Source organism: Lynx rufus, unplaced genomic scaffold, assembly GCF_022079265.1.
Source record: "Lynx rufus isolate CCGP_SWC_20201006 ecotype Redwood Valley unplaced genomic scaffold, mLynRuf1.p SCAF_29, whole genome shotgun sequence".
Taxonomy (NCBI): domain Eukaryota; kingdom Metazoa; phylum Chordata; class Mammalia; order Carnivora; family Felidae; genus Lynx; species Lynx rufus.
The window spans coordinates 7,012,669-7,026,004 of NW_025814844.1; the positions used below are offsets into that span (position 1 = coordinate 7,012,669).

At 42.8% G+C, this 13,336-nt stretch overlaps 1 protein-coding gene across 1 annotated transcript in view; it reads right to left on the reverse strand.

Moving 5' to 3' along the window:
• PTPRM (protein tyrosine phosphatase receptor type M) overlaps positions 1 to 13,336 on the reverse strand; it is a 595,371-nt gene that overhangs the window by 136,688 nt on the left and 445,347 nt on the right. Inside the window, exons 16-20 of the mRNA XM_047090212.1 lie at positions 10,478 to 10,629; positions 6,302 to 6,376; positions 6,045 to 6,071; positions 1,915 to 1,926; positions 1,021 to 1,208 (exon numbers count right to left, since the gene is read on the reverse strand). Coding sequence (XP_046946168.1) covers positions 1,021 to 1,208; positions 1,915 to 1,926; positions 6,045 to 6,071; positions 6,302 to 6,376; positions 10,478 to 10,629 — 454 coding nt within the window. The remainder of the gene's footprint in view (positions 1 to 1,020; positions 1,209 to 1,914; positions 1,927 to 6,044; positions 6,072 to 6,301; positions 6,377 to 10,477; positions 10,630 to 13,336) is intronic.

Below are 13,336 nucleotides of genomic sequence, written 5' to 3' on the forward strand. Positions count from 1 at the left end.
TAAGCAGGCTCTGTGCTGAACTCCAATGCGGGGCTTGGTCCCATGACTCTGGGATCATGACCTGAGCCAAAATCAAGAGACAGACGCTCAACCCACTGAGCCACCCAGGTGCCCCTAAAATACTCTTAATTCCAGACAAAATGTTTTGCAGCTTTGAGGTGGTTAGGTAAGGGCAGTACTGGAAACACATTCTAAAACGTAAAAAGCTACGATGTATATATAACCTTGTTTTTATTGTATGTATGCTGCTACTTTTTCTTCACCAATGAGTGTGAACTAATTTTACTCATTAAGGTACACAGAGAAGTCCTTCCCCTCACCAGCCACCACCACCCCCCCCACCCCCCCCCGCCCTGCCCAACACACACTCCAGTGATGGTACGCCTCTTTGAAACAGATTTCTTCAGATCAGTTAATTGCCTCCGGTTCCTGAATGACTTGCCAATGGAAGGAATTAGCTAACGACGGAGGTGGTAAAGAGAGCCCTGCGTTTCAGGTAAGGTAGGAGGACGTCACCATGCCTGGAGATGCTCCCGAAAGCTGCCTGCCCTAGATCCTGCTACAGCCACATGCTCTCTGGGCTGGAGGGACAACAGCTGTCACAGCCGTGACATGAGCCAGTCCCTTCACTGTGGTCTCGTCTCCAGCACATGACATCACTGGTTGGCCTGTAATTGTGTTAAGGGGACAGTTTCTTCCCGGACAGCCACCACAACAGCATTAGGACTTCACATCATTCTTAATCACACAAAAAGCCAAGAAGGATAATCACGAATGGGGGGAGAGACCCTGGCAGGCCTCTGTTCTTGCTGCACTTCTGGGGAATAAGGGAAAGGGATCCTCCCTCCTCTCTGCATTTTACGTACGTTACCTTCCCAGCAGTAAGTCTCATCGCCAGGTCGAAACGGGTGTCTGGATGAAATACAGGGTCCCGTCGCCCCGCTGCAGCAGTGGGGAGCACAGTGCCTGGCAGCAGGCCCGGGGGGCCAAGAAGGAGCCCCGCGCGGAGCTGGCTCTCACCTCGTATTCCTCCTTGAAGCCGTAACCCTCGGCACACTTCATCTGCGTGATGTGTTGGAGCAGGTCTGCCACGCGGATGGCGGGGTGAAGCTGCCCGGTCTGGTAGGGCACGTCGGCCGGCTCGCGCTTCTTGTAAGTATGGGACTGCACCAGGCTGCTGGTGTCGCTGGCCATCGTGTGGCTTTCGTCTGGGAAGAGAAGGCCATGAAGGGCGTGAGGGAGGCCCAGCGGGGCCCCCGAGAACGCGAAGAAGCTGCCGGCGCCATCCCTTCCACCTACAGCCACCACAGTCCCTACGGTGGTGGCCCAGCGAAAGTTAAATGTTTAGAAACCTGAATGGGATTGGCGATACTGATAGGCATGAGGCAGAGATCTCCGTTTTTACAAAGCAGTCCAAACGATATATCGCTTTCACAAAGCTAGTTGGGAGGAACCCTTCAGCCTTTGGGTGCTGAGGTTTATGGAAGTTTCAGCCTGAAACTTCACCAAGGCCTGGCGCAAAGCCAGCCTTGTATTTATTCTTCCAAAGATCCGTTGACCAGTTTGTATGATGAAGTAATAAACAAACTCCGTACAAATGTTCCGTGAGCAAAATAAAAGTGCACAGAATGGGTTGGCTTATAAAGCTAGCGATGAAAACATGAACTTGACACATGAAATCCAAGGAAAGCGGAAATCGAAAAAGGAACTGGGTCTGATGGGTCCCTTGCATGCGCCAGTGACGGAAAGCTTGACAGAAGACTGTGGACCAGCACATCACACATGGAATGTTCTACAAGAGCTAACATGCAGGCCGGCACGCAGCAGAACCAGCTGGCTTTGTCCGAATCTACAGATAAGACACACACTCCCGATCCCTCCACACCTTTTCCGTGGGTGAATGGGGGAACTTACCATTTATTGGCACTTTTAAGAAGGTACATATCAGGAGAAAAGAGGAGGAGAAAAAGGAAACAGGGCATAAGCAATAGTACTGTGTGAATAATTACAGGTCGTTTTAATTCTGTGCTTTACTTTTATAGTTAAGTTTTCTCTTCGTAGGTGATCAGAGGTCAAAGCCTCAAGTCTCCCATCACGTTAGGATGGGGGTGTCTTATTTAAACACTCAATAACAAAAAGGAGGCTAAAATAGTATCATAATCGCTTTTTTATCCCCCATGAACTAAGTAACGACTAGATAAAAGTCTTATTTGTACTTGACACATTTTCTCATTTAAATTCCTCGAACAGGTCAAACCAAATGGTACGACAAAACTAATGTCAAAATTTGGTCAAATAAGCCTAAAGAGGCTATATTTTAACGGAAGACTCCTAGCAAATTAGATTAATGAACTGCAGAAATTGTAGCTTTGGAAAAAAAAAACGTCTTACGCAGGAAGGTGCTATTAGATTAAGAGTTGGACGTGCTACAGGTTAGCTCATTATAGTGCTGAATCCCTTTAGCCGTTTTGTGACTGAGGATGTGTCTCACAAAATACAATGCTCCCTTCACTTAAAACGAGAATGTTAAATCAAAATTGAGTTCAGGTATAAAGAATTAAAACATCCATAAAAAACGGGTATGTTCATTTTTTTAAAAAATTACCAGATTGTTTATCCATATAGGGAATTCAGCCATGGGTATTCTTTCTTTCTTTCTTTCTTTCCTTTTTTATTTTTTTTAACTGAGAGATTCAGCTCCAAAGGAAATTTAGCTCAAGGACACTCGGTTAGCTGGGCCTGGTTTTCAAACCTCAGTACTATCTGCATCGCAAAGCACCTGGGGATGCATGGTATGAAAGGTGGGACACAAGTGTAGTTATGTTGCTGTTGCTGAAATGGCACCTGGGTCACTACAAGGTGGCTAAAGACACAAAGACAAAATAAAAAAGGGTGGTAAGTTGATTTTATGAGTTGGTCTCTCATTTGGATTTGCTTTGAAATGTAGCCACTCGGATGTTCCCATTTTATTAGGACAGCCGCGAGTAAGCCGGGATGTTTTCACATCACATTTGCTTGCTGGCGACTGCCAAGCTCATCAAGGGGGTGCAGGGTCCCTGCTGAAGTACTGAGCCCGTGGAGCTTTTAGCCACTCCAGCAGGAAGTCCTGTTCTTTATACTAAAATAAATGGAACATTAATTAGTTTCCCCCCTGTGCATCTCTCCTTCTCTCAGTTCTGTACCTTTTGGGAGGAACATAATTAAATGGCCTCCATTGTGGACTGACCTTCTAAACTTCCCACACAACTCTGGTCCTAGGGCCAGGCATTCTTGGAAGGTTTAATTCCCAGAGCGACAACCACTGTTACCATTATGCTCGTCACCACCCCGCCCCCACCCCCGCTGCCTTATGATCTCGGCCTCGTAACTAGCGTGCGGACCCATCTTTATGCATTTAAACGCTACCGAGGCCATCTAAGAAATGAGTGCTATTATCGAGTACATAGATATCGAGGGGGGAATAGAAGGTTTCTCGTGCCATATGTGTTACGAAACTGGGTCACCTACCCTATTAGAAATTTTTGATTCCACCAAAATTAGTGATTCGTGATTAAAATTAGCGATTTAATTAGTGATTTTTAAAAAGAATGATCACTGATAACATATATACCATTTGTCACTGATTTCCTGTGTTTGCCTAAAAATTATCCACTAACAATGTTTTTCAGTTACAAACTTTGCCTAAGAGGAAATCAGGAACACAGCTTCTCACTAACAGTTCTGATGGTTTTTGAAGAACTGGGAATTAATTCTACCTATATCCTTTAATAGATTATCTTGAATTCTCAACAAACCAGCTGAAAGAACTAGAATTGAAATGAGTGCTATGTTTCTGAGTGCTATTATATCTACTTATCCTGATATCAGTATCTATTAGCATTTATTTACCGAGAAAGATCTGTATCTATCAATCGTTATCTATCTATCTATCTATCTATCTATCTATCTACCTACCTATCAATCTCTCTCCCTCTCTCTCCCTTACTCTCTCTCTGTCTCTCTTTTTGTCTTGGCAAGACAATGATGTAAAGGCGTACTAAAACTCTGTGCGTTAAGCTGGGCACCTCAGCACATAAGAATAAAAGGTGGAGATAACAGAGGATCTTAGGGTGCCAAGCTCCAAGTCACAAAAATTTTGTGAGCATTTGCTCGTCTTAATTGTAAATTGCAATAGCGTTGTTCCCCAAATGTGCCAGAGTAGATGTACAGCTTATCTTCTTCCCATGGTATCAAGGCATAACCTCATTAATGCTTACTATGGGATATACAGACTCACATTTGCACCAAACTCGTGGGGGGAGCAGTTCGCAAACACTGCCGTGTGCTGCGTTGGTACATACGTAAGCCAGACGTGATCACACTTACTTGTCAGTCTGGCTGACTTACTTTTCACAAACGTACATCATGTTTGCTACTTGAATTGTCTGTTCGAGTGATTCCCTTTTGGTAGAGAAGCCTAACCAAGTTTAAAAGATGTCATTAGTGTTTGTAATAACAAAGCAGCGACTTTAAAAAATGATATTTGTTTAATAAGCTTATCTTAATCCTGCTGTGCAATCTGAACGTTTTCTTCCCTCTGACGGTGCACAGCTCAGCCCTCCCTACTCCAGCTCCCCCAAGGTCAGAACGTCTACTGGAGGAGCTGCAGGATGAATGCCACGGCACACAAAGAAATCGCAAATCTTCGCTTCTCGAAAGATTCTGCAAATGTCATCTGCATGTAGATTACATTGTTCGGGTGCCTAAAATTAGCTTGTGCCCCTTACGTATGAAAAGAATAAAAATGCAGCCTTCTCCCCATATAGCTGGCACTCTAAGGGGGGGGAAGGGGGGTTGGTGAGCTCTGTTTGTTAGCCCTCAAAATGATGCAAATTCAAAAATTTGGGTTTACGTCCGTTCTCAAACTTCTGTCTGAGTTCCTATGGAACTCAGGCCACAAACTTGCTTAAGCCCAGAAAACACCGTAAGGAAAACAAATGACCCTCTATGCGAAAATCGTAACAACTCAGAGAAAAGAGAAGCACAGGGGGAAAAACTGTGTTGCAAAGATATCAACCCTTGTAAAGAGAATTAGGAAGCAGAAAGTCGAACAGCTGTGGATGAAAGTCTTGCTACGGTGAATTGGTATATACCTTGAAGTCGTTTGTGTTGTGCTCCTTTTCGGTAAGGTTAGTAGTAGAAAGAGAACACAGCTGTGATACACTTGGGTTATTTATGCATCTCAAATGCAATAGCAGCTCATGTTGGTTTGGTTATAGCCAGGTAATGCCATTTCTCCAAAACCCTCTTACATGGGACAAACGGGATTTTTTTTTTTTTTTTGCAGCTCCTGGCTGGGAACAGCTCATATTTTCACTGCATTCTGCCCCACTGGGCTAACATTTTATTTCATTTCTCGTGACATCTGACACATAATACACCATGTGATTATAAAGTGCCATCTTGTCACTTTGCTGCTAAGAACATCAGCTCCTTTGAAATTCCAGCATGTGACAGACACTTTGGAATGCTGGGGCGGGGGCCGTGAGTGGCGTGGAGGAGGGGTAGGGGGCCAAAACTCGACTGTGATCATTTTTCTGCATAACATTTGGCATAATCAGAAAAAATGCTATTTTTGAAATTGAAGTTTTTAGTGCTTAGTGATAAGTGAAAATAAGAAGTGATTTTTACTTTTACGACCTCACATTACAGAATTCAGCTCTTAGAAATACACAGCTGAGTGATGACATACTGTGTTTTTCCTTGGGATCAAATCTGACTTGAAGTTCTGAACACAGAAAGGGAAAATACTAGAGCTGGGATCGTTCATTTGAGTCTTTTGGTATCATTTCCAACATAACATGAGGCTAACCCTTCTTATCAATGGAGACTGTTTGGAGAAAGTCTTTTTATTATCTCTGCCCTCCCCCCAGGCCACCCGCCACCCCCTTGTCCTGCTTACAATCACTGCATCATATAGACTAGAACTCCAGGCTCCTACAGAGTGGCCACTGACTTTGTAAATTACTCCTGCAATAAACTGTGATAAAGGGAAATGTTCTCACCTAAAATTGCAGTTGGCACAAATGGGTCTGTCATACACCATAAGCAGGTCAATGCAGAGAAAGTAAAAAGAGAGAGAACAGTAAATGACTGATGAAAGGCCCCCCATTTTTCCCGCAGAAAGCCATAGAAAGCATCGGGTTACAACACATCACACATATTAAGCTCCTAAAGCATCATGGACAGCAAAGTGAGAGCGTGGACTGATACTGATTGCTAAGGGCTTATGCACGGATGCAACAGTGGAAGAATCTGTTACCTGGGTAGTAGGAATTGGGCACCGATGTGCTCAGTGTATTCGTTTTCATTGTGAAGGATGATGGTGAAGACACAGCTGTAAAGGAGAGAAGAACTAGTCAGCAGTTGCAGGAGGCAAAGCCTGAAAACACAGCCCTCCAAGGTCACTCAGAAGGACACCATACTGGTAGAGACTTGACTGAAGAAACGCCAGACATCTACTGAAGCCTATGTGGTCAATCTTATCATTCCCTGCTGTCTCCAGGGAATCACTTGTATTTTAGAGGCAGGTACCCTTTTATCGCTTAAAAGGTTTTCTTACCCCACAAATGAGGAAAAACCCCCATAACCTCTGCCGCCATTTTGAATCGAGAAATTCATTAGACTTTTATTTTGACTTCTAGCCTTTGCTTGTAGAATTCTAGCATCACACCAAGTTGTTTTTTTTTTCTTTTTTTAAACTAAGGGTTTGAGAAGGTGTCTACACGTGGCTTTTGAAGAATTTTAATGTCAATTTTTGCAGTTTGCTGACTCCTCTCCTTCCTCCTATTTTGGATATTCTGAGAACTTTCCACAAAGTTATGACCTGGTTTATGAAAAACAAAGGTGATGTTTCATGTGCACTATATTTAAGACGAAAGCTGCATGCCTGTATATTGCGCTATTAGTCTTTTAAATCTTTATAAAAAATGCTTATTTTTCTTTGAAACTTTCCTCCAAAAGATTGAGGATTTAACTCTTAGACCTCTTCTCTCTCCCTGTTATGGAGAGGGGAAGTCAATCCCATCCAATTTATCTGATTTCATTTAAAGTGGATATTTCCTTTTCTAAAAGTAGTTTGTGAACTCTCTTCAACGTCTTAATTGATTAGTGCTTTACAATCACTTTAGTTTCATTAAAGTGTAAAGATAAATGATTTGACTGTGCTCAAGTGTTTAAGCTGGTTAAACGTAAATCTAAATCTTAACTTTCTGATGTAGTTATATGATTTATTTGATGCTAAAGTTTTGGATCAGGACACTAATACCCAATTACATCATTTTATTATGGGAAGAAGTACTAAAAACCTGTGTTTAGGTACTAAACACAGTACTAAATACAGTACTAAACACAGTACTAAATACAGTACTAAAAACCTGTGTGTTATCTTTATTCTGCTGACACGTTAATATATTTTAGCTCTCCTAAAGCAGTTCCTTCATGATGGTGTTTTTAAACTTCTGTTTATATTTTTAAAATGTAGAATTAATAAATGACAGACCAAGAACCAGAATCCAGACTGCCTGTCATTTATAAGATATTTTTCTAAATTAAAGAGGTATCATATTTATAATGCATGTTTATGGTAAACTGCCAGGAAAAAAGAGAGCAACTGATGAAAATAAGAACAAAAAACCTGAGTACTTATAAAATGTGCTAGGGTCAGCGAGGAGAAGAACGCCTATTACCTGCAGACATTTTTATGTCATTGGTAAACATGCGCAAAGCAGATACAAAATAGCCGTGTTTATTTTCACTTTTAAAAAAAATGTATTTTAAATACTCTTGTCTTTTGTAAAAATTAAGCCCAATCCCACCATACACATTTATTTTCCCCCTGGTATAACATATTAAAAGAAGATGGTACAGGGGCACCTGGGTGACTCAGTTGGTTGAGTGTTCAACTTCAGCTCAGGTCATGATCTCACGGTTTGTGAGTTCAAGCCTGGTGTGGGGCTCTGTGCTGACAGCTCAGAGCCTGGGGCCAGCTTCGGATTCTGTCTCCCTCTCTCTCTCTACCCCTCCCCTGCTCACACTCTGTTTCCCTCGCTCTCTGCCCCTCCCCCACTCACACTGTACCTGTCTCTCAAGAATAAATAAACACTAAAAAAAAATTTAAAAGACGATGGTACAACTCCCATTTGCTTTGGTGGACAGATCCCCCGTTCTCATAAATATTCTTGTGCTTATTTTTAAATTTTCCAATTGCATTTTTTTTTCAGTGTCTCATTTCTAAAAGCTACTTGCCTCATGACCCTAAAAGATGTCAGACGTACCCAGACTTGCAATTGGTTTGGGGCTGGACGCCTAGGGGTCTAATGAACCCCTCTCCTGCACATTTCCTCCCTCAGCAGCTCGCCTTTTATTTTGAAGGCACTAAGACAGCACTACGATAAAGTCTGCTGTCAGGGTCACTCCTGATGGTTGGGGATTCGATGGCACCTTGTCATTGCTCAAAGAGTGGGGGACAAATGGAACGCCTACTGCTGTGTTTCCTCCTCCACTGGCTTTATTGACAGGAGGCACAAGATAATGGCTCATGGCAGATGAGCCATGGAAGCTGATGCTGGTTTCTGCAGCAACCTCTTTGCCTGAGCATTTCTGGATTTCTACAGATACTCTCACTTTTTGAAAAGTAACTGCCAAATTAAATTTCCTGTCCAGAGGCAAATATCCCCTGTTGTTCAAACTTCAAAAGCCTAGAAACTACTCATGTAGGTTTCCACTCTGGGCACGTAATTCCTAGTAAATTTATGCGTGAGGAGTTTCACCATGAAATAGGAAATTTGGAACATTAATGGGTTATCCTAGAAAGTGAGAACACCTTTCTGTGTGGCCTCTTTCATAATGACATTGAAGAAATGATCACTACTACCAGGATTCTGACCCTGTTGGTGGTAGGCGGGACTCTTCCCATCCCAGCCCACAAGAGTGCATCGCAAATTGTTTTTATTTGGTCACTGAATGCAATATACATATATATACATACATATATGTATGTATATATATGTATGTATATATATATATGTATGTATATATGTATGTATATATATATATAAACTATTTGATACAAAAAAAGAGAAGATTCTATGAAAAAAGGGGGTGTAGTTTGTGGGATACTGGAGTACTATAGATTATGTCACCTGCACTGAAAATGACACCAAAGGGCAAAGAGCAATGACCGAGGGTGAGGAGAGCCACCCTCCCCACTGGGGTGACAGCTGACAGACATGCCTGCTGAACCCTTGGTCCACTGGGCAAGGTGTGCATGTAGAAGAATAAATGTAGTGCCTCTAAGTAGGAAGAGGTAGGCAACTACAGCCACCATAAACAGAAAGCAGTCAGCGGCAGAACTCTCTGGAGCCTCACTGAATGTAGGAGAAAGGCAAAGTGTGGGAGAGGTGGACACTGACCGCACAGTGACTGGAGAAGGGGCTGGGAGATGGGGGGAGACGCCTGAGAGCTGCAGAAAAGAACAGGCCAAGTGGGTGGTCAGGACGCGGCATACATTGTCCACGCTGGTATAAGGCCTCTCCCTGCTCCCCAGCCCCTGAGACCCCAATTCTGTGCTTCCCAGTCACGGTTCCAGCCTTTCTGCACGGTGATAGCTGCATTTTTGTTCCATCCTCTTGCTGAATTTTGCAGCCAGCATCAGCAGCAGTCTGTGGGCATGGATTTCATACAGGAAAGAAACCTCTGACCTTGAACCCAGCATGGCCATGCACTACAGAATCAGGCATCCAACGTGGGACTTACTTCTGGTCTCTGAGAAGATCACCAGGGACACAACAACTGCTCCTTTTTGTTCTTCATGTACTCAATCTGATTGGTAACTTTCTAAAATAATGCCTTGTACCTGGATCACAGGTGGTAGTACGGGAAGGTATTAGCTGAAACTCGGTTTACCCACCTGGTGTGAGATGGAAGACTTGTGAAGCGCAAATACAGTTTAACTTATTAATTGCCGCTAATAGCCCTATAATAAAGGCAGAACCTGTCAGCTAAACAAATAAACAACTAACTTGTTACTCAATTTAGCGAACTGTTTTAGAACAGGCTTCACTGTGCAATTCCACACCTGGCTAGCTTACGAACAGGAACTCAACAACAAAAAGGTTGATGAGAAGCAGGTGCCTTCTCCTTCAAGAAAAAAAAAAGCCTTCTCATTAACGCTCTCTAAGGCTTTATAGAAACTTAATTGTGGCTACCTGTGCTCCCTGCTCTGGTCCTACCATCTTCGCAGTATCATCCGTTCCTAGGCAATCCAGCGCTCCCAGAGAAGTTTTCGGAATCACTTAAGGGGATGGTGAAACCAACAGGGCATAACGATTCTTCAGGGAGTTTTATTATTTTGTTTGTTTTTTTAATTGCCCAGGACTATCCAGCATCCTGAAGAACCACAGAAATGTATTAGAAGCTAAGAAATGTAGGTACTTACATCTCCCGTTCAGATTGTGTGTGTCCATGAATGAGAACGCCTCGTCGCAGTTGGTGCCTTGCTCGGCATAGCTCTTGTCCATTGAGTTCACCATCACGGTCATCTCCTGCCGGGTGCTGCTCATTGTCTCCTTCCGCTTCTTGGCTAGTTTCCTTAGGACAAAGAGTTCATTATATAGACATGCAATGTGAATGGAAGATGGGGTCTTGACATGTGTATTGAGTGCAGGAATAACTTCTATGGAGTTATCGGTATTCATTCAAAACATCTATTTATGGTGGCTTTTAGATGTCAGGGTCTCTGCCAACTGCACGGACACAGAGATGAAAAACATCCTCTGCCCGTCCTCAAAAAACCCACAGCGACATCAGGAATATACAGCTTAAAATATTACTTTCTGTGTTCCTGCTATACGCTAAATTAAAATGACCAATGGCCCTAGCACAATACAATCATAATCCATTAAACTGAGAAGCTTCTAGAGTTACTTTATACTATATTTTTTTCTACATTCAGTGTCAAAGAGTAGATCTCCTAGTAAATATCTGCCAAACAAAACTGAAATAATCCAGGGATGGATCTAGGAGGCGTATTGTAGAACTAAAAAACAAAAGTAGGCAAGGAATGAAGAGAGGAGTGCAACTGGGTGATGTGCAGAAAGGGAGAAGGCATGACACACAGCCTACCCAGGGCAGGGGAGCTCAGGCCTCGGGTGCATCGGATGGCATATCCTGACTTCTCAGATGGCTGTGACATGACTAAATTCCCCATGACTCCAGACTAGTTCCTCACCCAGGCAGGTCAACAGAGCAAAGGGTAATGAAATTTCAAGGTGTTGGCGTCCCGTGGAGAGTTTAGCAAAAGAGTAAGTCCCTATGTCCCCTCCCTCCATGGAAGAGAATACAAAAAGGTCACGGAAGTTAGAGAGATTTCCCATTATTTTAGAGACACGGTTTAATTCTGGCCTCTGCATCCTGCTCAGTGACCGTCAAAAACTCATAATCTCAAGTTACAGATACCTGGACAAAGCCATAAAAACGTAAGGGAAGTGACACACAAATAAAAAGATGAAGCAAATTTTTACGGTTCTTACTACCGGAGGTTGTTTTATGTACTGGGACAGCCAAGAATAGAATGAGAGATGCTTAAGAGAAAGGTATAAAGTGAGAAGGTTTAAGACTATCGCCCCATAATGCCAAAGATATTACGTCCTAAAATATTCTAATTCCGCCAAAGCACTCAGCAGCATTTACAAAAGAAAATGGCAGCTATTTCTAGTAAATCATCTTGACTCTGATTGACCTAGGACACAGCAGAATTTAAAATGAGTCACATAATCAAAATCACGCCCATATTAGGTGATTGCTAATGCAATGTAAGACATTGACAACATTAGACCATATGGATAATCTTTATTGTCATTTCCAAATGCCACATAATCCAAATGCTTTCTTGCCTGTAGTTATAATAATCTTTTAATTTCATACTTTGAAGGCAGAAGGGTTGCATTAATAAGTTGCCCTTTTTATGACTAAAAGTTGTGGGAGAAAAAGATCCATTTTAAACAGAAAAATGAAAATCATCTATAACTTCTATGACAGCGTTAAAGTTGTAAAGATTTTAAAAAGCAACCCGGAGTGGCTTCTCTGGGAGCTGGCATTCTTCTCTTGCCAGCGTGCAGACCGTGATGGCCTTCTCTGAAGCCCACCCTACCCCCCACCCCCCCGCCTTATTTTCTAGCCTGCCATGCTAGTCTGAGCTTGGTTGTTCTCAACAGGTGTTCTGGACAGAGGCAGCAACCGGGCTCAGGTTCCGCAGCTGCGGGTACAATAACACATTTTCTCTGCACTTCTGAATCTGGCAGCTCATTGGGAAAGCATTCTTAAGCCAGGTCCCCCCAGGAACACTGAAGTGGAGGACTGAGATAATTAGCTCCATAATTCAGGCAAAACATCCCCTTTACAAAACATCCCCTTTATGCCGGAATGTCTTTGATTTGTTTTGGACTGATTTATGCAGATACCTGCCTCAATAGTCTTGTTTCGTTCTGCCTATGAAGAAGGGCATTGCCAAGTTCACCAACCTTCCCTCTTTGTCTTTTCTTATTTGTGTTCTAACCTAATCCTTATAGGTTAGAAATGACAGCGAATGTGCTGCTGGTGGTGAAGGGGGTTGGGGGATGTGTGCACCAATAAAAGCTAAGCTTTGGACTGGAAAAGATCTATCTCCTTGCTAATCCTCCATCTGTGTGGATGAATGTCAGTAACGTCAAGCTACGTACTTCATTGCTGATCATCTTTAAGCACAAAAGAAACCCATTAAGGACCCATGAGAGCCAGCTCGAATCAGAGGTCCTGTCAGAGACCCACAGCTTTAAGTTTATATTAAGCACATACTCTGTTCATGAACCTTTTTCAAAACCCAGCTCACAATGCCCTTAAGCTCTAGCAGGTGGATCCTCCATGGAGGTCCCAGACACTGTAAATTTCAGGAAAAAACAGAAATCCAGGTTTTATGTGGACTCCTTTAATTTTTTAAATGTTGTCAAATCATTCAAATTCGAAAATTAAAGCACAATGTGGCCCCAACAAAAGAATACTTCTGCTCTCCATTAATGTAGGAGCACTTATATACGTATTAGAATGGAAGGGAGTGGAACTAACATATAATGCCCAATAGAAAGTGTGTGACAGTACTTTACAAGTGTTATCTCATCTGATCCTAGTAATCCTGTAAGAGCTCTTACTTCCTAATTTACACATGAAGGAGAGGGGCCTCAGAGAAGTAAGGTGACTTATCCAAATGTCACAGATGGCACCCCAGATCCCTTGACCCCAAAGACACCCATTCCAGAACAAT